Source organism: Sciurus vulgaris, assembly GCF_902686455.1.
Source record: "Sciurus vulgaris genome assembly, chromosome: 5".
Lineage (NCBI taxonomy): Eukaryota > Metazoa > Chordata > Mammalia > Rodentia > Sciuridae > Sciurus > Sciurus vulgaris.
This window is the reverse complement of record NC_136465.1, coordinates 113482141-113505979: the sequence shown is the minus strand read 5'-3', so window position 1 is coordinate 113505979 and position 23839 is coordinate 113482141. Positions and strand designations below refer to the sequence as shown.

The window sequence follows — 23839 nt, the reverse complement described above, 5'->3', positions numbered from 1 at the left end:
TAGCCATTCTAATTGGAGTTAGATGAAATCTTAGGGTGGTTTTGATTTGCATTTCTAATTACTAGGGATGATGAGCACTTTTTCATGTATTTGTTGATAACCTGTATATCTTCTGTGAAGTTCCTGCCCAGTTCCTTAGCCCATTTATTGATTGCATTCTTTGTATTTTGGATGTAAAGTTTTTTAAGTTCTTTATAAACTTTGGAGATGAGTGCTCTGTCTAAAGTGTGTGTGGAAAAGATTTTCTCCCACTCTAGGTTCTCTTTTCACATTATTGATTATTTCCTTTGCTGAGAAAAAGCTTTTTAGTTTGAATCTATTCCATTTATTGATTCTTGCATTTATTTCTTGCACTATGGGGGTCTTGTTAAGGATGAATGGATAAAGAAACTGTGGTATATGTGCACAATGAAATATTACTCAACCATAGAGAAGAATACAATTATGGCATTTGCTGGTAAATGGATGAAGTTGGAAAATACCATGCTAAGTGAAATAGGCCAAGCCCCAAAAAACAAAGGCCAAATGTTTTCTCTGATAAGTGGATGATGATGTATAATGAGGGAGGGGTGGTGGGGGGAAGAGAAGAATAAAGGAACTTTGGATGGTGTAGAAGAAAATGGGGTGGGGGGATGGAAAAATAGAATGAAACGGACAGTGTTACCCTATGTACATGTATGATTACACGAATGGTGTGAATCTACATTGTGTACAACCATAGAAATGAAAAGTTGTACCCCATTTGTGTACAATGAATCAAAATGCAGTCTGTAAAAGAAAAAAAAATTAATTAAAAAAATTATATTCAGGGGAGAGAAAAAGAGTAAAGAAAAATATAACTTTCCAGGTCTCATAACAAATCATCTAAATTCAGTTCTGTACTAGTGGGGTGTGGAAATGTTTTAAAAGCAGTTGAGGTAGAAGCTGATCAGAGTGGCACTCACCTCTCAAAATTTTAAACATTAAAATGTAAAAAGGGTTGAGGATGTGGCCCAGTATTAGAGGGCCCTTGACTTCAATCCCTATACCTGGGAAGAAAAAAAAAATTAAAAAGCAGTTGAGATGACTCAGCATGGCAAAGATTTAAGACACATAGGTTATCTCGTCTGTCAGCACATTATCTTTTTGTTTTTAAATGAAAGGCTTTTTCTCGGCTTGAGTGCCAAAGGATAATGGGGTCAGTATTACAGGGCTCAGGAGTTACACCATTTGTAATCTGATTTCCAATACACATAGAATGAAAATACAAAACACGGTGCATGTTTGCTCTCATCCTACTCTGAAGTCCCATCCTGAGGCAGTGTACCTCTTTTACTGAGGCATTTGGCACTATCTCTGTCCTTACCTATCTACGCTCCTCTATTATCATAAACATCAGAAACCACACATAGGCTATTTTCTGAAAGAAAAATATAGTAGTACTGAAAAAGGCCTAAATTAATATGCTGACTATAGGTACTTAACTGCCCAATTGCAATAACTACTTGAAAATCAGTAATTCTCTTCCACTTTTTGTCCTTAGTACCACCTGGGATTGACAGCTCAGCCTGAACTCTACCTTCTGAACACCGTGGATGCTGATTCACTTATGTCAAGATGACTAACAGCCTGAGAGACTCTATAAGAACCATTTTCTCTAAAACCTGTTGTGCCAACTGTCTTAACATACCTCTGTTAGTTTGGAGGTGAGTTTTGTTCGTTTGAACAAAGGCAGAGATTGCCTCATGAAAATGGAATTAAAAACTGACAGCTATAAGTTTAGATCAGGGACCCACCTCATAACAAACAATAACCAGAGTTAAATGATTGACCTGCGCTGATCACGTACCCCTATGGGGTGTGTCTTGACTTCTGGATTTTAAAAAATATATATGTCTATATATTTATGCAAACCTGAACATCAGTTTGGGTAGAATTTTAAGGTTATATAAAACTAATAGATCTTATATTTTTTTTAAAAAAACAATCTCAGGTAAATTACATCTTTGGATCACAAGTGAGAAGGGAAAGGAAATGTTCTTTTTTTTCCACAATGACTGATCCAATTGACTATCTTATAAAGTGATACTTTACCAGTTAAATTTTACTTTGATTGTAATCAGCCATGTTACATCCTTGGTATCTACTAATATTACATCATTTCTAAAGAAATCATTTCTTCTATTTGGTGATATTATTTAACCCTGGTTATCTACCTACTTTGTAATTAGTATTATCTTTGTTGTCATTTTTCTTGAAAATTTTCCTAGTTATTAAACCAGGGATACAATGTTATTTGCCAACCTGCTTAATATGTAGTAACAACATCTAGAAACCATATTTTAAATGATGATTGTTTTCCCACATTGTAATGTAGCTTAGCCCATTCTAGCATTTGAGTTTTAGGTAGAAAAAGGAGAAACTAATAACATTTAGCTGTGTTAAGTTCTGATACAAGACAATCAAAGTATTAATATTCTTTCTAATATTGGTATAGTTTCACAATGTCTTTTTCCCACTTTAACCATTAATACTCCAAATACCATTTCTAGGTCCAAAATCTATTTCTTGGAGTAGCTAATATTTATTTTGTTGAATGTCCTAGGGAATGCTAAGCATTTCATTTTAAGATATTTGTACTAAGTAGTATGAGATTATTGCTAGGCTGGGACTTGGAAGATTAATCTATATGATCACAAACTGCCTGCTGGCATGTAATTAGTAAATTTTTTTTGCTCCCTCATCCTGTTAATTTTCTTCCTTAAAATTTTTGTAATGAAAAAGTTCTTTTTGAATTAAAATTTTGGCTGGGGGTATAACTTAGTGCTAGAGTGCTTGCCTGGCATGCACAAAGTCCTGGGATTGATTCTACCCAGCTTGCATGCATGCATACATACTTAAATAAAAGTTTTATCATAATTATCTGATTGAAGAGTCAGAAGATATGCCACATTGGGTCCACATTCCTACATGGAAGTACAATTGGCTGGAACTGAATGGCAGCTATTTGTTTTCAATGCCATATACTCCAAGGTGGCATATACCCCAGCACATCACTCATTTCTTTCTGACTTCCAAGGTATTGATTGAGTCTGTGACCTCTGCAGCCTTTGGGTGACTTTGAACTTCACTTTCCTCTTCAGCATTAAATGAAATGTCTGACCTCTCTGCCTTATTTTAAAATTTATTACCTGCTGGGCAAGATGATGCTACTCAGGAAGCTGAGGCAAAAAAATTGTAAGTTTGAGGCCAGCATTTTAGGAAAACTGTCTCTTTCTCAAATTGAGGATGCAGTTCAGTGGTAGAGTGCCCGTGAGTTCAATCCCCAGTACCACAACAGATCAAAACAAAACCATAAAAACTTACTACCTTTTTTTGGTTTTTCTTTCTCTCTGTCTTTTGCAATCCAGACATTGCCTAGCTACATTATGATAGTTTGGCCTTCTAAGTGGCAGGGAGTTTTCCTAAATGACACTTTAAAATTTCTCATTTCTACTTCAGGGATTTGTGAGCCTTCACATAAGAGTAGCAACCCTGCAACCTAGGTTAGTGTCCTTCAAATCTTAAAATTGAGAGTGAATTGACATGAATAAGTTCCCACTTAAAAATGGAAGTTTCATTGTTTTTATATTGTAAAACATAGATATCTATCAGAGATATAATCTAGATAGTAACTCTACATGAACCAGTTTGTTTTATTTTTCCTCTTCGCTGGACAATTCCATTTCTCAGTAGTTTCATTATCATAGAATGTTGGAGTTAAAAAAAATCAAACATCCTGTTTTTAACTCATAGAAAGGTGAGTTGATTGATTAAAATGAGGTTAAATACTCTGGGGATTTCTGTAGTGCTCTCTCTCTCTCTCTCTCTCTTTCTCTCTTTCTCTCTCTCTCTCTCAGTATTGGGGATTGAACCCAGGGGCTCTCAACCACAGAACCACATCCCAGCCCTTTTTTTATGTTTTATTTAGAGATAGGGTCTCACTAACTTGCTTAGGGCCTCACTGATTGCTGAGACTGGCTTTGAAAACTCGTGATCCTACTGCCTCAGCCTCCTGAGCTACTGAGATTACAGGTATGTGTCACTGTGCCTGGCTTTTGTAGCTCTTCTCCATTCTTTAACTATATGTTATTAGAACAGAGATGAGTTTGTAAAGCTTTGTATATATTTACTCAGAGGTCACACAGCTTCTGTAATCAGAAAATTTGATAACAAATCACACTAAAACCAATAAAAGAGGTTGATGCCTAAAGAGTGAGTCTTGGGTAAGCTTTTTGGCAAAATTAAGAACATTTAATTATTTTCTAATTTATGATTTATAAATTTGAATTTCTACAGGAAGTGTGCTTATGCAGTATATTAGTCTGTTTTCTATTAGTATAAGAAAATACATAAGGCTGAATACTTTATAAAGAAAAGAAGTTTATTTAACACTCAGTTCTGGAGGTTCAAGAGCAGGATGCTGTCATTGGCTCAACTTTGATGAGGACCCTCTTCACTGTGTCATGTGGTAGATGCATCATGGTGGGAGCATATGTGATAGGGACAGATTCCATAGGTTGACAAAGAGCCAGAGAGCAATTTAAGAGTCAGGCTCTCTTATAACAATCTGTTCTCATGAGAACTAACTCAGGTCCATGACATTTCCATTTATCTCTTCCAAATGCAGTGCCCCCAGTGATGTAATCAGTTCCCACTAGGCCCCACTCTTAAAAGTCCCACCACCTGCTGCATGTAATCTCAGCAACTCAGGAGCCTGAGGCAGGAGGATCACAAGTTCAAGGCCAGCCCTGTCAATTTTAGACCAATAAAATAAAAAGGGCTGGGGATAGAGCTCAGAGATGAGTGCCCCTGGATTTAATCCACAGTACCTCAAAAAGAGAATAAGATAAAGCCTAGTACTTTAAAAAAATAAAAAATATCCTACCACCTCTCAACATTGCCACACTGGGGACCAAATTTGCAACATATTGAACCTTTGTGGGGACATACTCAAGCCCTATCTAAACCCCAACATGCATATATTAATACATACAATCTGAAGAGTAACAGATGTATTTACTGAATTCCTGTGATTCAACACTTTGTGGTCAATTTGTAAAAAACGGATGCTCTGACAGTATATACCCTGAATGTCAGGAAAAGACCAATTAACTAATTGTTACTGAGCAGCTATTTCTACGTTACTATGTATCACCCAAATATAAAAGGCAGGTGGAGGGTGGGCATAATGGTGCATGCCTAGAATCCTAGTGACTTGGGAGGCTAAGGCAGGAGGAACAATAGTTCAAGGTGACAAAATGAAAAATGAAAAGGGCTGGGGATGTAGTTCCATGGTAGAGTACCATTTGCCTAGGAAGTAGTTCATAAGGCATCAAGGGTTTCAGTAGCCAGTGAACGTAGCCGCCTCTCATTCAAGCCTTAATATATTACACAGCTAAAACTTTGCTCAAGAAGTATTTTGCAAATTCAGGTATATAGGATTTGTTCATAGGGTCTTCCTGACATGACTACCACTTTACCCAAGATGTAGTAAATGAACATCCTGTGTTCTTTCTAACTTTTCTCTTTTATCCTGTGTAGGTGTTCACATAGCTATCCTTGTGTGTGTGTGTGTGTGTGTGTGTGTGTGTGTGTGTGTGTGTGTGTGTGTGTCTATTTGTGTCTGTTTGGTAGTAGGGATTGAACCCAGCCAGCACTCCACCACCAAGCTACTCCCCAGCTCTTTTTTTTAATTTTAAGACAGGGTATTGTTAAATTGCCCAGGCTAGCCTTGAACTTGTGATCCTCTTACCTCAGCCTCCCATGTAGCTGGGATTACAGGTGAGGTGTGCAGCACTGCACCTGGCTGCATAGCATAGCTACTCTAATAAATAAATTCTTTGCATTGCTCTTTTAAAGCAACAAATATATTCCTTTTTTTCTCTCTCTCAAAATTAGGGAAACTGGGTTGGGGATATAACTCAGTTGGTAGAGTGCTTGTCTTATAAGCACAAGGCTCTGGGTTCAATCCCCACCTCTGCAAAAAAAAAAAAAAAAAAATAAGGAAGTTTTTGGATTTTGTATGAAAGGTCAATTTTTAATAAAGCATAGTTAATCTGTTCTAAATGCTGAAGGTGTACAAAGAGGGTATATTTTTTCTAGTAGTCTGATTAAAAATATATTTTCAGGACTAGGGTTGTGGCTGTGGCTCAGTGATAGAACACTCATCTATCATATATAAGGACCTGGGTTTGACTCCCAGTACAAAGAAAAAGGGATATTTCTGAATTGATTATGACTGTTGATCTGGAAATCAACTTGTTAAAACTTTGAAGACAATATACAGAGGTTATGAGAATTCTTTCTGATGTTTCTGCAGTTTCATTTTTCAAATAAAACTTATTCTCCCAACGCCTCTTGTCTTTCTTGCTTCCAGCAGATAGCTTCATTTTTTGGACACATTGAAGAATCGAGGTCTAATGTAATCCTTATACATAGAATAGAGAACACCTAGAAACAAAGATGTACATCAATAGAGAATTCATGGAAAACCATCACTGAATTGCTTTCACTTGTATTTTTCTGAAATTAGCCCCACAATATGAAAATAATTCATCTCCTAATACATTTGGCTCCAGTAACAACCCAAATCCCTTAAAAGTCCTTTAAGATCAGTATCAATCTGAAGTTATGCTGTTTCTATGTCACCCTAAAGTTTTATTTTAAAATATTGTGGGATTCTAGGTAGGAAAGAGGACAAATTTGACCCAGCTATTAAGAAAAAAAAAAAAAAAATAGGCCTTTCAATTTAGCAAACATTTTTTCAGTGTCTACTTGTGCTCAGTATCCTAAGGAAAACAAAGGTGAATGGCTCTAATCCCTGCCACTGGGGATTTACAATCTAGTTGGGTGAATTAAGCTGTGGGTTTATGCCAATGGTGTATATGGCTTCCACAAGGTCTTGGGGCCATGCTAAAGGAGGGAAGCAGCTGGGGTTTCTGTGGAAGAGGAAAGATGTTTTCTGTGAATTCCTGGATGTTAGCAAATGCTCACCTACAAAAGCAAGTTATGGGGTCACTGATTTAAACTAACTAATTTGCCTTTCCTGCTGCCACCCCCATCTCAGATATCAGCTATCTGATTGTTTGAATCCTTCCTGTGTCTTATGATTTCTTTCTGGGACTGCTTGTTAATATCTTCATAGAGTACACAGAGGATAAAAGGTCAGTAAGTTGTTCTGATATCTCCACAAATGGCAAATTGAAGTAGAAGTCTGCATAATTTTCTAATGAAACACTACTAAAATTGACAGATAAAATTCAAGCCCCAAATGTTAAATTTGAGCAGGGCATGGTGGCATATACCTGTAATCAGTGATTTGGGAGGCTGAGGCAGGAGGATCCCAAGCTCAAAGCCAGTCTCCGCAATCTAGAAGACCCTCAGCAACTTAGTGAGACTGTCTCAAAAAATAAAAAAAGACTGGGGTTGTAGCTTAGTGGTAAAGACCCCTGAGTTCAATTTAAAGAGAGAGAAAAGGACTTCCTAAGGTCTGTAGTCAGTTGTCCATGTGATTGCAAACAACTTTTTTTCTGTAAGCCTCAGTATCTTTCTGTGTAAAATGGAATGGTATCCTACCCCAGAAGATAGGTTTGGTGTATTATGGTATAATAAAGACTTTGTCTTTGTCCTGGTTTCATAGTGTGGGGCTCTAAAATGCTTGGAGGATCTGTAATTCTTGAGCCTTTTGGATCATACTAAAGCTTATGGAATGAGAGTGTGGCTGGCATCTGAAGTAAGGACAGTCTTATCAGGGACCATGTTCTTCAGCCTCAGGGATCTGATAGGCTCCAGGCGGTGGTTTTCATTATTGAATTGTATTTCAGTATAGAAGGTGGTGTAAAAATAGGCATTTATTAAGATTACATGAGGTAATAGTATACAACAGAGTGACTAGCATACCAAAAGTATTCATTAAATGTTAGCTTTTATTCCTTTGTTTAATAAACACTTATCTTCCCACCAGATCTGCCCTTTGTTCTTCATTCTCTATATTAGTAAAAGGCAAACCTTCCATCTGTACAAACCAGAAACCTGGGAATCATCTTTGATTCCTCTTATTTTCCCTGATCACTTGGTTTCCAAGTCTTTTCTATCGCTGGAATCCATTGTTTCTCTTTTTCCACTGTCACTGTCTTAATTCGGGTCTAAGTTATAGTCTAATTGGTTTCTCTGTTCTTACTTTTTCTTCTCTTTTGCAAATCAACACTAAGCATTTTGTTTTTCCTCTTAACATTTTTTTTCATGGTGAAACTTAATATGCCTGGAGAAGAGCACATAAAACTGAAATGACCAGATTAATAAATACTTGTAGAGTGTGCATGAAATTGACATGAGTCAAGAGAGAATTTTGCAGGCATTTTAGAAGCCTCCATGTTCTGATCACAGCCCTCTCTTTTCCACAAGTAACCACTGTCCTGAGTTTTACAGTAATAATTTTCTTCCTTGCCTTTATAGTATGACCACCTATTTACCTTTGAATAGTTTTTGTGTTGCCTGTTTTTGAGGTTTGTGTAAAGTAGGTACTTTTCTGAACTGCCAGTCTGAGTATGTTAACTCCTTTGTTTAAACCTTTTACTAGTTCACGTCATCATTTTACCCTTCTCCTAGCAATCATTTTAAGTATATTTTGGATCTGTTTTGTATCAGTGTAGCTAAGATGTAACTCTGCTTCCCAGAATTTGCTTTCCTGCATAGTTCTGGTTATCTTGGCTTGTTCTGGATGTTTTGCAAGAGATTTGGAAGATGAAAGTTGGAGCAGCCCCTGCCATGTCCTTTTTACACCCAGAAGGTTAAAGGCTTGATGCAGGGTGACTATCTCTGGTACAGATTGTACATACTGTGCTTTATCTACTGGCTCAACTTGCTGTTGTTGGACCATAGCCAGACCACAGCTCCTTCAGCTGCTTCTGGATCTTCATTAGCTTCTCTGGCTCTTGGGCCAGATGTACTGTAGCTCCATGATGTAAGGGTACCAGGTTCTCCATGTCTCTCATGAAGGGAGGCAGAGAGACTGACTCTAGGTCCCACCTGTCTTTTTTTTTTTTTTTTGTATCAGGGATTTGAACCTAGGGGTGCTTAACCATGGTGCCACATCCCTAGCCCTTTTTAATATTATATTTAGAGACAGGGTCTAGCTGAGTTGCTAAGGCTGACTTTGAACTCTCAATCCTCCTGCCTAAGCCTCCCAAGTTGCTGGGATTACAGTCATGTGCCACCTCACCCAACCCACCTGTTTTCTGAGTGGTAACTCATCCTTGCAGATTCCAGTTTATCTTTCCTTCCCACAGTTGCCTTGCTGATTTCTGGCCCCAACATCAGAAACATGAGCAATAGTTTCACATGGACTGTTTAGCCAGCTCCTGACATTATTTAAGGCCAGAGCTCTAGAATATATACCTTTTCATGTCACTACTAGTAGTTTTGCTTCTCTGACTAAAGTCCGACTGATGCAGAATGTGATGAAGATGTGTTTCCAGAGGAACAGAAGCACCAGGACAGGTTCTCTGAATTGGTTCTCTGATCTGATTAAAGGCATTAATGTTCAGTGGTAACGAGGATGCTCGCAGGCCATGGCACTCAGGAGCAAGACACTTCCTTAAATTGTGACCTGTAGATTCTTTAGTCAAGGCCCTATAGAAAGCCAGGTTTTAAGTGAACAGGTCTTTATTGTCATGGGAGATTTAGTGGAAATAGGGATATAGTGAGGCTGATTATTTTTAAGTGTGCTGGAGAATTTGCAAAAAGCCAATAATGGGCTCAGGGTTTTTCATTGCTAGCACAAGTTCTAGTGAGGAGGCTGAAAGCTTTAAAACTTCTTCTAAAGGAAACTCTTCACTCCTGTACCCATGTGGCTGATACTTTTGAAAACCACACTCAGGGTCTCATGCTGTGAGTAGCTAGTCACAATACAATTTAAATGTGCCACCTCACAAAGTCTCCAGTGTAAAGGTGGCATTGCTTTGGAAAGAGAACCTTGAACATTGGGATGGGGATGAGTGGAGATTTCAGTGAAATTGGGTCTGTGAACTCATGTATTTTACTGAGATTCTTTTGCTAGTAGAATCTTTTTTTTTTTTTTTTTTGCGGTACTGGGGATTGAACCCAGGGCCTTGTGCTTGCAAGGCAAACACTCTACCAACTGGGCTATATCCCCAGCCCCTTCCTTTGCTAATAGAAGCAGTCCTTCTGACCCTGCCAAAGAATGACTATGACTTGGATCAGAAGGTAATCTGCACTCAGTGAAGTTGCAGTACTAGAAGTTCCTTGCAAGAGCTGTAGTTGTGAATGAGGGGTAGGAAGTGGGGAGGATATGCTGGCAGCTAGTGGGTAGAGACCATGGATGCTGCCAAATATCCTGCAATGCACACAACAACCATCCACAACAAAGAACAATACAACCCCAAACATCATTAGTGCTGAGTTGAGAAACTGCCACAGAGGTAGGTATCCAGATGAGGTGGGTTGACTGCCAGAGTGAATCTGCCTTGCTCACCTAGTCCCTAAGCACACCTGCTCCCTTCCCAAGGTTGTGGGAAATGTACTTGTGGCCATGGCATTCAGTGGCATTTGTGGTGACTATCTGTAAATCAGAAATGACAGTGTGAACTGTGAGGCTCCTTGAATTCAATGTGAAAAATGGCATCTTGGTGTTATGGGGTCAAGTGGCACCATTTAATTGACAAAGATAAGGAAAGCCTGATTGATGGAATGGGCAGCAAAGATTAAGCAGGCATCAGAATAGTGCAAACCACAGAGATCTTTGGCTTAGGCTTATTGGAATGGTGTCCCTAGAAGTGAAAGTGTCGGGTAGCAGTAAGCAATAAAGCTGTGGGTGTGGTGAATAAAACCTGACTTGATCCATCACAAAAGAGAGCCATGGTCCCTTGACCAATTCCTAGATAAGAATCAGTTTATAGACCCAGTGTTCCTTGAATGAGGAGGGAGGCCAGGAAAGACTCTCTTATATAGACCTTCCCCTTCCTCCCCAATATATGTGTGTATGTGTGTGTGTGTGTGTATACATATATATATATACATTTATTATATTATACATAATATAATATAACAATCATATTTATAATATAACAATCATATTTATGGGGATTTTTGAATACTGCTTCTGAATTGGCAACTGACTTCTACTTTGGTAGAATTAGTGTGATGCAATAGTCATGGTAGGAGTTTATAGAGTCAAAAGGTCAGTATTGTTTCGCAGTAGGTCCATCACATGCAGCTTCATGTTTTCCTGAATCCACCCTATGTTATTCCCCAGTTTTGGATTGTGTAATCAGAAAAGACACTCTCAGCAGCTGTCAAAATTCTTACACTGTGAAGTAAGGATGTCATTTTGATTGCCTTAATCTACTCAAATAGTAAAAGTGGATGTCATTCTGATTGCCTTAATCTACTCAAACCAAAGCATTATTATATTTCAATAGGGACTATAAAGATTAGTGCCATCATCAAGGACTTCAGAGATGCCAGGGTGGTACTTCCTAACACATCCTCATTCAGTTTATTTGGCAGAAGACAAATGGATCTTAGAAAATGAAATTGGGTTCCTGTAAACCTCATTCAGTGTTCATTCTAATTGCAGCTGCTATTCAGATGTGCTTTCATTGCTAGAGCAAATCAACACAACCTTTGCTAGTGAGTGTGCAACTGATTGCTTTTTTTCTGTAGACCATTTAGTAAAGACCATAAGAAGCCAATTTGCTTTTCACCAGGCAGGGCCTGCAGTATACTTTCACTGCCCAATCCTAGGGCTATGTGACCCTTCCTGTGCTATGCTGTAATCTTAAGTCTGCAGCGATTGTGATCATCTCTTCATTCCACAGGACATCACCTTAGTTTATTACATTGATCTGATCTGAGTACCAAGGGGGAATTGGAGTGCATGACATTTTCTGGGCTACCTCATAGTATTCTTATGTCCAATTATTAAAGAAGATGGAAAATTACACCCACTCTAGGGTGTAATAAAGGATGGCTAATGACCTACACCCTTTAGATATGAAAGTATGGGTTACCCCACCAGTCCAATAATCAGTCCAATAAGCCAAGATGCTTGCCAAAGGCAAACAGATTGTGAAATAGGTAATGGAAGAATATAGTTATAATAGTTATGACTATGACTATTCTAGTTATATAGTTATGACTACTTGTTCAGTTGAAGAAACAAAGGCTCTGATCGTTGTGAACACTTCTTCCTCATTTTGGTATGCATATGTTTGTGTATATATCTACCCAATTTTTTCTATTCCCCACTTCCATTTGCCTTTTATTTCCTTCCCACCCAGTACTGAAGATTGGACACAGGGATGCTCTGCCACTGAGTTATATCTCCAGCCATTTTTATTTTTTATTTTGGACAAGGTCCCTCTTTAAGTTGCACAGGCTGGCCTGGAACTTGAAATCATCTTCCCTCAGCCTCCTGAGTAGATGGGATTACAGGCATGTGTCACTGCATATGACTCATTTACCTATTATCTAATATAAGAAGCATTAATAGTAGTTAACCTTATAGGTTAGGATTTAAGCCACAGATGTCACAGGGAAAGGTGATTTAGCTCAGTGAGGTATCAGCATCACCCAAAGACAGACAAAAGGACTTTGTATTGTCTTTTGGGAGAGAATTAGCACATTCTGGGGTTCATAAGGGATAGTTGATTTTGCTGTTGTTTGTATTTGGAGGTAAGTGCGTTTAAATGAGGATGCCTGTTTGACCAGGGCTGGACAGTGATGGATCTGTATTATCTCAGCTGAGTACCTCGTAACTACATTTTCCAGAATTGCTTTCCCTTTATTCCCCAGTTAGTACATGAGAGACATTTTGCAAGAAGTTTGGAAGGCAGAAGTGAAACAGCAGCCCAATTCTTTTCATGCCAGGAAGGCACTGTTGCCGCATTTCAGCTGATCTGCTGACTCACCTATGTGCAATGGGCAGCAATCAGGAGTGCACCCAGTATGTCTTCTGCTGACTTTTCTCCCTCACCCTTCTCTGACTTCTTGGCCAGGTCATATTTATCTCCAGATTGAAAGACATTAGCTTTTTCTATGTCTCTCTCATTGAACTGGAGGCTTGGAGATGACTAAAAATATCACAAGAGTTTGGGCATGGTAGCACAGGCCTGTAATCCCAGTGACTGAGACTGAGGCAGAATGATCAGTTCAAGCAACTTAGTGATGCTCAGCAATTTAGCAAGCCGCTCTCTCCAAAATAAAAAATAAAAAGGATCAGGGTTGTTGCTTAGTGGTAAAGTGCCCCTAGGTTAAATTCCTAATACCAACACAACAAAACCCTCAAAAAATTGAAGAAGCTCTCTCTGCCTATGGATGTATCACTAAAATCTTTCTTCCTGTTAGTATAATATCTAAAAATATCTTTCTACTGGTATAATATCAGTCTCCTAAAGAGCCCAGACAGCTGCAGAAGCTGTTCATCAGAGGGCTGAGCTTTGAATTGATCAGAGATAGTCTAAGCTTTGTCTGAGCTTTGGGTTTGTCACTTATGCCACTGTGAAGGAGTTGGATGCAGTCATGAAGGTAAGGCCACTCAAGGTGGATGGAAGAGTTGTAGAACCAAAAAGGGCTATGGCAGGAGAAGGTTCTCAGAGACCAGGTGCCCACTGATCTGTAAGAAGGGTGTTTGTTGGTAGCATTATAGAAGACACTGAAGAACATCACCTATGAGACTGTTTAACAGTGCTGGAAAATTGAAGTGATGAAACCATGACTGGTTGAAGCAGTCGCAAGAAGAGGGACTTTACTTTTGTATCTTCTGATGACCATGACTTTGTGGATGAGACAGTCATTCAGAAATACCATCCTGCAACTGGCCATACTGTGAAGAGCAGAAAGCCCTGTCAAGATGCCTAGTGCTTCATCCAGCCAGAGATCAAACTGATTTGGAAACTTTGGTGGCTGTCTGGTGACAATGACAACTTTACTCATGGAGAAAACTTCAGTGGCCACAGTGACTTTGGTGGTAGCTATGGAGTTATATATGGTGCAGTGTGAATGGCTCCAGTGCATTTGGTGATAATGGAACCAATTTGGAGGTGGTGATTCTGAGTTAAAACAGTCAGACTTCAAATTGTGGGTCCATGAAGGGAGGAAACTTTAGAGGCAGAAACTGTCCCTGTGGTGGTAGAGGCCAGTACTTTGCCAAATCATGAAACCAAGGTGGCTCTGGCAGTTGGAACAGCAGCAGTAGCAGTAGCCATGGCAGAGATAGAAGGGTTAATACTGCCAGGAAACAAAGCTTAGCAGGACAGGAGAGGCAGAGAAGTGACAGGGAAGCTACAGGTTATGACAGATTTGTGAACTCAGCCATGCTCCTCGTGGCTTGGCCTGGGTGCTACAAAAAAGACACATTTTAGACAATATTTGTGTATGGGCAAAATACTCTGAGAACTGTATGTGACTACTTTGTAACAGATTATTTTAGGTTCTGTTATTTGGAAAGTGTAAAGCCTCCCAACAAAGGGCTTTAACCTAAATTTTTTTGTTTACACTCATGCTATTGATTGCTACATGTTATAGTCTGATCATGATGTTCAGTAGATGTGCTTTGGTTTAAATGTGCTGTGTAACGTTAAGTCTACTCTGAAGCCATCTTGGTAAACCTTCCTGACAGTGTGAAGTTAGGATTCTTTCAGGGTGATGCCAGGTTCCATTTGAAATTTATTTAGAACTACTTGGGTAGAGAAGCCATTAACCAAAATAAATAAATAAATGAAAATTTTAAAAACCACAAATTTTATTGACCAAAAAAAAAAAAAAAAAAAAAATAGACTTTGTCTTCAGAAACTTTGGTGTAATTGAACTGACAGTGACTGTTGTGACCTTCTAAAGTTCACCATTGAAAGAGTCACCCCAGCACATTTGTGGAAGTATTTGATTATAAAAATGATTGTTGGGACTCCCCATATAATGATTAAATTAAATAATGCTACCAGATAAATGATGATGGGAATGAAGCTTGTGTATCATTCCTCATCATTGTAATTAATACATGATTTAATTTCTTGAGGAAGAAAACCCACAAGAGTTCCAGTGTGTTCAGTATGCTCTATCTTGTCCTTGCAGGTTCTGGATGTTCTTTGCTTCTCTCACGTTACATCCATCTTTCCTTCCTAATTATTGTGCCCACACCAGGCCCCATTGGAGATACATAAGCAAGAGCTTCATAATCACATAAGTCCAAAGACCAATAATAAGTCCCTTATTAAATATTGCTACTAGTGGTTGCGTTTCTCTCATCACTGATGGGCTCACCTCCATACTAAGCTCTGCAGAGATTCACCAGCATGCCTTGCTTCTGTGCCTTTCTGTATTCCTTTGCCTAAATCCTGACCTTCTCTTTCTAATTTCCTTCTATTCTTAGCTCTTTACATGGTTTTTATCCTTCTAGAAACCTCTGCTGACTTCCAAGCCTCAGTTAAAAATCCCTCATTTAAGGCTGGGATTGTAGCTCAGTGGTACATGAGAGACACTGGGTTCAATTCTCAGCACCACATATAAATAAGTAAAGTAAATGTCTATTGACAACTAAAAATATGTATTTAAAAAAATACCTTATTTGTGCTTGTGCCCCATACAATCTTTCCTTTTTCTGTTACAGTGTTTATGACTGTAGATTGTCTTCTCTTCTTGGTCTCTCTGCCAAGTAGACTATAATACTATTTGCAAGCAAAGTCTGAATCTTATCTCTATATCTTTAGTATAGCATCTGGCACATAGAAGATATTTTTAAATGTTTGCCAAATACTGAAAATAAGGACTGGAACTCTGGAGTAAGTCTTCTGGTTGTATTTGGTTGGAGACTTGCATATCATAGTTCACAGTGATAAGAACTACCATGTACCATCCTATACACCCTATGCCCATTAATCCATGATCCCCCTACTCTTAGGCTGCCTCTAGTCTGCAAGCATTAATTTGGACTGAGAACACTGTGACTTGTTCCCATTTACGTTGATCCCTCTCAAAAAAAAAAAAAAAAGGGATAATTTAGGTTCCCAAATAGACTTCTTGTTAGGTATACCTAATTGCACAACTAACAGAGTTAATATTGTTACAATCTGAATTAACTAAGATAACTTTACAGCTATTCTTTGGATTTGACCAAGTAGGCCTTACCTAAGTTATGGGTTAATGAAAAACAAAAGATTTTCCTATTGCTCACACTTGGGAAAAGTTTTCAATTAGCAATAATCCTACCTTGGATAATCTTCTGTGCCTACCATGCTGCCACCAGGCAAAGCTAAAAGTAGAACAAGGCTGTTTAGATTTGTTGGCTCTAAAAATAACTTCCCCATTCAGCTACTCTAATAACTACATCTGCTGTTGGTATGTGCTGGGAAAGATCACCACTAATGTTAGTGGAGTTATTTAGGATAGGAACCGTTCACTTCTCTTTTTACCATAGAGCATAAAAACCCATCACTCTAGTTCTCTAATGGGGGTTTTGTCAGGTTTTGTGAGCTGAAAAATAAGAAATTAATCCCATAACTGTCAACCAAGTGAAGATGTCTTTCTTAACCTTCTCTCCCATTTATATAATCTTCATCCACTCTTTATTTTCTACTACAAATAAGTAGAATAAAAATATTCTCAAAAACAGAGGAACATAAGATATAAATTAAGGAAGTTACCTATAGTCACAGCTCCTACAACAAATCCTTGGGCAGCAACTCTCATGTGAATAAGATGAATGGACATTTTCTGATCTCTTCTGTACTTTAACTTGTAAAGACCATACGACACCACAGTCACAAAGCCTGCTATACCTGTGAATTTTTAAAGTATAAGTTAAACAGAGGCAAGAATTCTGAGGAGCTCAGAGAGTTAAGTGAAAGGCTGTATAAAGAAAGAGTATCTGGAAGATAAGCAGTCAAAATACAGGTTGAGTATCTCTTTTCTGAAACGCTTGGGACAGAAGTATTATGGATTTCAGGTTTCTTCAGAGTTTGGAATATCTTCATATACATAATGAGATTCCTTGGGGATGGTACCCAAGTGTAAACACAGAATTCATTTATGTTTCATATTTACCTTATTCACACAGATGGAAAGTAATTTTATGCAATATTTTTAGTGAACCTGGGTTTTGACCATGACCTGTCACATGAAGACAGGTGTAGAATTTTCTACTTGGGGTATTATGTTGGCACTCAAAAGGTTTCAGATTTTGTAGCATTTTGGATTTTTGGATTATAGATGCTTAGCCTATACTAAAGGATACTTTTAAAAGAACCATGCTAGAGTTGATGCACCAGAATTTACAATGGGCCCTTAATATTCCTGGATTCAATATTTGCAGTTTTGATTCTTCCCAGATCAACTTGAACCATACAGTATAGTAACTTGTCCAGTCAGTTGTAATTTTCCTGATGAATGATTTCAAATTGTACATGCTACAAGGCCATTATCTGGGGCAAGACACTTAGCTGTTGTGTGAACTGACCCCACAATCCATAGCTTTTGAGTGTTTGGTTATATTCCTCTCTTTTTGTCATCAAATAAGAAGTAAATCTAGGAAAGAGATAAAAACATTGTTCTGTAAAAAGTGACACAGAAAACTTTAATGAGAGTGGAAAAGGTCTGAATACATGCACAAGAAGTACATGACTCTGAGAAGAACTATTATTCTCGAAAAGTCCAGACCCTATACAAATATTTCTGTATTCTCAGGTGTGTGGGAGGATTGGGGGGTATGTGGAGGTATATATATCATTGGAACAACCAAGATGCCATGTAACTGGCTTTAAAATGGAGAATTGACCAAATAAATGGGAAAGATTTTAGAAAGAGGTATAAAGCACTCTGAGAACTTAATCCATGACAAACCAAAAATAATCAAATAACAGAAAAAGGAATATTTAGTAAATGTTATTAGTACAATTTATTGGTGTAAAGGACTGCCTTGAATTTGTATCTCACATCAGACCCTCCCCCCACTACCAAAAAATATATGGATGAGTAAGTGTTAAATGTAAAACAAAACAAAAATATAAACAATAACATGCCCTGGAAAATAGAATAGCATACATATAATATCTGTAAGAAGATAAGGCAGACTTAGTAAAAATTGACAAGGACAAAATGTTACATGTTGAAAAAAAGAATAAAAGGGCTGGGGATATAGCTCAGTTGGTAGAGTGCTTGCCTCATATGCACAAGGCCCTAGGTTCAATCCCCAGCACCACATACCAAAAAAAAAAAAAATTTCACTTAATGAAAAAAGAATAAGAAACTTTGATACAGTAAAACTGTGGGCTACTTTTTTGGTTCTATCACATTGATCCATATATTTGTCTCTCCATCATTAATCACACTGTCTTGATTACATTGATACACAGTAACCCTGAACATCTGTTAGAGTGAGTTGTTCCACTTAATCCTTGAAAAAAAAAAAAATTGTTTTAGCTCTTCTAGGACTTGTACCTTGTCATATAAATTTTATAATAAACTTATCTATGTTTACAAAAAAAATTGCTGGGTTTTAATAGGAATTACTTAAGCCTATAGATCAATTTGGGGAACATTTACACGTATATATTGAACCTTCTAATCCATGAACTCAGTAATCTATTTATTAAGGTCTTTGATTTATTTCATTAATATTCTGTAATTTTCAACATACATGTTTTGTTACGTATGTAGCTAAGCATTTTATTTTCTTCACAGTGACTTTAAATGGTATTATGTTTTTATTTTCAAGTTCCATTTGTTTGTGGTTAGTATATAGAAATGCAGTTGATTTTTAAGTGGGATGCACATTTTCATTAACTCTTGGCACATGTGTGCTTCTCTGGGTGAGTATATATTTATTCATATTTATTCTTTCAGGATTCATTTAGTAATGGAAATAAGAAACAGTGTAAATAACCATGTTTATATGTATATTTTATAGGATGATCAGCAGTAAATGCAATTGAAATTAAAACGACTGATGTACCACAACATATCAAAACAACAACAACAAAAAGCCCAAATAACAGCTAAATGATGTGATAGACCATTAGAGAAATAGTTATGATGCTGAAAGCTCTGTGAGTTTGGCCAATCTTTCTGGAAAGAATCCTAGAAATACATAAATGATATTACACTGCTCATACTTCATCCCCTGGAAATTCTACTTTGGGGAACGTATTGCAAGAATATAAGCAAAAAGAGATGACACAAAACTGTTCATGGTTACCCTGTGTCTGAGGAAGAACTATCAATCCAAATGGCCAAAACAGAACAAAAACTGTATACTTTTAAAAATTATAAGATAGGGAAGTATTAATACACAAATCTATATATGAAATGGTAAATGAAAGACACAAAATCAAATAATCAGTCACAGACCTTAACAGTCATTATAAAACAACTTTGAACAATGTAGATATATTATTATTTTTTATTTATTTTGCAGTGCTAGAGAGTGAATCCAGGGCCTCATGTGTACTAGGGAAGCACTGTACCACTGAAATATACCCCTAGCCCAGTAGATTATATTTATAATGATGTAAGTGGCTTAAGATAATCAATAAAAATATTTTGTAAATTATCTGCACAATACACTCCATCCTGTAGCAGGACATCCTATAGATATTAAAATAACAATAGCTAAACAAAACTACTCAATGATATATATCCAAATTTTATCATTATTTATTTTCTAGAAAAAACTTGGCTCTTTTCCCTTGATCAAATCAAGGTTCTGTTCTTTCTTAAACTGATTTTCTTTTAGAGATTAAAGTCAGAAGCTTTACTGTTTTTCACGTAGTGTCTCTGGTTTGTATATAATTGAATTTAGCTGGGAACACTTTCGTCTTTCTGCTTTAATCACCCTAAATGTCTCTGGAAAATAGTTTAATGTTCAGCAGGCACAGTGATTAATCTCTGTTCATTAGCATTATCTATTGCAGCAGCACTGTGTTCCTGAATTGTTTTTCTAGTTAAAAATGCTAAGGAAGATAAATAAATCACTACTATTTGCTTCCATTTCTTATGGATGCTCTAAGAAGTCTTAATCAAATTACATGAAACTTCTAAATATAACATTATTGTAAAGTAAAATTTGGTGCTTTTGAAAGGTGAAATTGCTGGAGTTGCAGTGACACTTAAATCATATGACTTATACCTGCTTATAAGATTTTATGGAATTAATACCTTCACATACCTACGTAAGTCAAATCTAAGTAAATTATTTTAACAGTTTCCAGATGAAATAAACACAAGGAAAGAGGAATGGCTGTAGTGTACAACAATAATGCTCAGGGCAAGTTAAGCAGAGGACAAGGAAAAAAAGCTCAGATGTATTGATGCTTATGTTCTTTTTCTTTTTCTTTTTTTTTCTTTGTTGTTGTTGTTGTTGTGGTTGTTGCCGGGCAAGTGCTTTACCTCTGAGCTGCATTCTCAGTCCAGTTAAATAAATATTTTTAAAAGCCACCTACATATAGTATCTACTGAAAATGTTAAGTATATACTAAATTTGGGTGAGGAGAGGCAAACTAGGATAAAAATCCAGATCTAATTATAATACCATTTTTTAAAATTAGAATTTACTTAACCATCAGTCTTGACATCTGGAACACCTCAGGATGCTGCTGAGTAGCCAAAATAAACACAATAAATTTCATGCTTTCAAATGTAAAGGCAGACCCAGGCTTTCACTCAGAGCTTTACTCTGAATTCTAGCCATAGAACATTAGAGCAGAAGTTTTTAATGGTTTCCAAATAATAGTGAATGAAACAAGTATCTATAAACAGAAGACACTAGAATTTAAAGCCTGGAGTTATGTACAGAGCAAAGAAATGCATTTCATTAATCTTTAACAGACTTGCTGGCAACTAATAATTTTAGTTAGACCTCTAATGAAATAGATAAAATTGAATAAAATTTGATGCTCCAAATAATTATAGTTAACATTTATTGAGGACTTACTTCATACTAGAAACTATTCTGAAATAACTCATATTCATACTTGGAAGGGGATTAGCTTCAACTATCTGAAAAAAAAAATCAGTTATATGAGACATTTCAGGCCTCAAAGCCAAGGCATTATTGTGTTACTACATTTTCCAATATTCAGTCAAGGCTTGTACTTACCTATAGGGACAAAGGGGGAGTCTCTAGATTTCCTGATCAGTCGGGATAATTGGCCTTCATCCTCATCTGCTGACCACTGGTTATCTGAAGACATTTTTTCTCTCTCGTAACAATAGGAAATCAACGTGGTTGCTGTGAATCATTCAAAAGAATCCATTTACTCTCTCCCAACACATTGTTAACAATGTGCTTTTCCATTTTCATTTGCTTGACATGCCTATCTGTTCAACTGAAATAAATAGTTCTTCTTCCTCCACACTTTTCACTACAGAGTTCTTTCATTTTGGGGGAAGAAGTGTAAGGAAAAAAAAAATTAGAAACTGGCAATAAGATTCCATGATTACTGAGTAAAAATGAACACAGATCATAATTCTGTTATCAATTTCCTTTCACTGCATAGCATTTGAAATCATTGAGAACCTCAGGCCCTCCTCCCCAAGCAGTAAGAACAGTTTCTTTTATATGACAGTGCAAATATAAGTAAAAATATCTCCAGATTCACAAGTAATGGAAGAACAAGACTCCCAATTCTGCAAAATGTGCAGGGTATTATAGAGTCATTTCAATATTTACCAAGCATCTACTGTATGCCGGATGCTAAGTCAGATGATGAAAGATAATCTTCTTTCTCTACCCAGGATGAATGAATACACTCGCAAGAGCAACTACAATCACAATAGGTTTAGCATCATCTCAGTCTCTTACCCATTCAACCCACTATTTTCAAGTCCAGTTGTTTCATCCTATGAATGAGATCTCATCAGAAAATGTAACCCAGTAAGTGGCAAAAGCACAATACCTTCCACCTGCTGTCTTCTGGTGTTCTTTGAACAAGAGGCTGTAGATTGGAAGAGATGATGTAAGCCCCTGAACACGTTTCCCTGTGATTTCCAATTAAATGATAATAGGAAAGCCTAGAAACAAACACACTGAGGGAGTGGCCAGCTGGTATTGGCCAGGGTTTTCACCACTTCTGTTGGAAACTGACAGCAGCACCTGGCCACGAAGAACTTAATGCTTTTGAAGACAACAGTAAAGAAAGGTGGGATTGGGGAATATAGTCCTGGGTTTGATTCCAGCATTTTAAAACCAAAACAAACCAAAACAAAAAACAAACAGACATGGCTTTGGAAGAGGATGCATTTATTTAGGTCTGCCTTCACAGGGGAGCGCTCAACTTCTTTGACCATGAATCTTAATATCTGATATCTGGGCTCAAAATAGAAGGTAGAGAGGGTGCAAGATCACTATACTGGTGGGGGAAGGGCAGAAATAACGATATGAGGTCAAGATTGTCACTGTCGTTTAGGAAACTGCTCCCAGTTGGGATACTGAGCTGCAGCGCTGGGACACAAGTAAACGAAGGCAGAAGAGTATAATGGTATATTGGGAGAGGGTAAATGATTCACAGCAACTACATTGATGATCTGTTACTAGAAGGAAAAATGTCTTGAGATAACCAATGGTCAACAGATGAGGACATAGGCCAATAATCCTGACGATGAGGAAATCCAGAGATCCCACTTTTGTCCCAGGAGATAAGTAGAGAAGCAGGTTCTGTGGGATCCTCACACCTGCAGGTCCTGCAAATCCTGGAGCCCCACGCGCCTATTATGGAAAAAGATGTGACATCACTACCTTCTTGGCCAATCCGAGGGCAGGGCGGGCACGGTATGGCCCTGTGAGAGCTTGCCTCCTGCGCCTGCGCGAGACCCAGGGTGATGTGGGAGCGCCCAGGGGCGAGTTAGTGGGAATGCTTCTCTCTGTTGCCCAGTTCTGGCCTGGCAACCTTGGGGATTGGAGAATTCAGAAAAATCCACACTGACCACCTCCCTCATCTGTAGCCATAGACACCTCAGGACGAAGGCAGAGGACCAGATAACGTTCACGGTTTTTTTCCCCTTAAAATTTTATATCTTCAATTTTCAGATTTACAGAAAAGTTTCCAGAGTAGTACAAAGAGCTGTCAAGCACCCAAATTCTCATTTTTCATTTTTTTCTTTCTTTCTTCCACCTGAGTAAGTTGTGGACTGATGTGCCTACCAACATATGCCAATATATGCTTTTGTATGCATTTGAGGCATTCTCTTAGAAAATTGTAATACAGTGATCAAAAATAGGAAATTAACATCAGTATAATACTGTTATTCACTCAAATGATTTTATTCATACTTCATCAGTTGTCCCAATATCGTAATATCATAAATGGCAAAACAAACAAAAACAACATTTTTATTGTATGCAATCTAAATGGGACCACATATTACATTTAGTAGTAACATCTTTTTTTTTTTTTTTTTTTTTTTTTTTTTTTTGGTACCAGGGGAATGAACCCAGGGGCACTTAACCGCTAAGCCACATCCCCAGCTCTGTTTTTATTTTGTTTAGAGACAGTTTCTTGCCAAGTTCTTTAGGACCTTGCTAAATTGCTGAGGCTGGCTCTGAACTCGCAATCCTCCTGCCTCAGCCTTCCGAGCCTCTGGGATTACAAGCATGCGCCACCACGTCAGGCGTAGTAACATCTTTTTAGTCTTCTTTAATCTGAAATATTGCCTTAATGGCCTTTGTTTTTAGTGATGCTAATATTTTGCCAGTGTAGGCTAGTTGTTTTGTAGAATGCATCTCAATTTAGATTTTTCTTGATGTTTTTCATATTAGATTATGTGTTTTGGGTAGAATACCACAAAAGTGATATTGTGTTCTTGGTATATA

General features: G+C 37.6%; 2 protein-coding genes across 3 annotated transcripts in view; one reads left to right on the top strand and one right to left on the bottom strand.

The window, feature by feature from the left end:
* Positions 1 to 6372, top strand: part of LOC306660992 (natural resistance-associated macrophage protein 2) — a 38876-nt gene extending 32504 nt beyond the window's left edge. For both annotated transcript variants that reach the window (XM_079139788.1, XM_079139789.1), the window contains exon 17: positions 1523 to 6372. In XM_079139788.1, the coding sequence (XP_078995914.1) occupies positions 1523 to 1600 (78 nt within the window). In that variant the 3' untranslated portion in view covers positions 1601 to 6372. The remainder of the gene's footprint in view (positions 1 to 1522) is intronic.
* HIGD1C (HIG1 hypoxia inducible domain family member 1C) lies at positions 5596 to 23360 on the bottom strand. The gene is made up of 4 exons (XM_079139839.1): positions 21927 to 23360; positions 21128 to 21259; positions 16680 to 16814; positions 5596 to 6471 (listed from the first exon to the last, which is right to left on the bottom strand). Exons 2-4 carry the CDS (start codon positions 21219 to 21221, stop codon positions 6407 to 6409), a joined length of 294 nt encoding a protein of 97 aa, XP_078995965.1. The 5' UTR covers positions 21222 to 21259; positions 21927 to 23360; the 3' UTR covers positions 5596 to 6406.
* Positions 23361 to 23839: the final 479 nt, after the last annotated feature.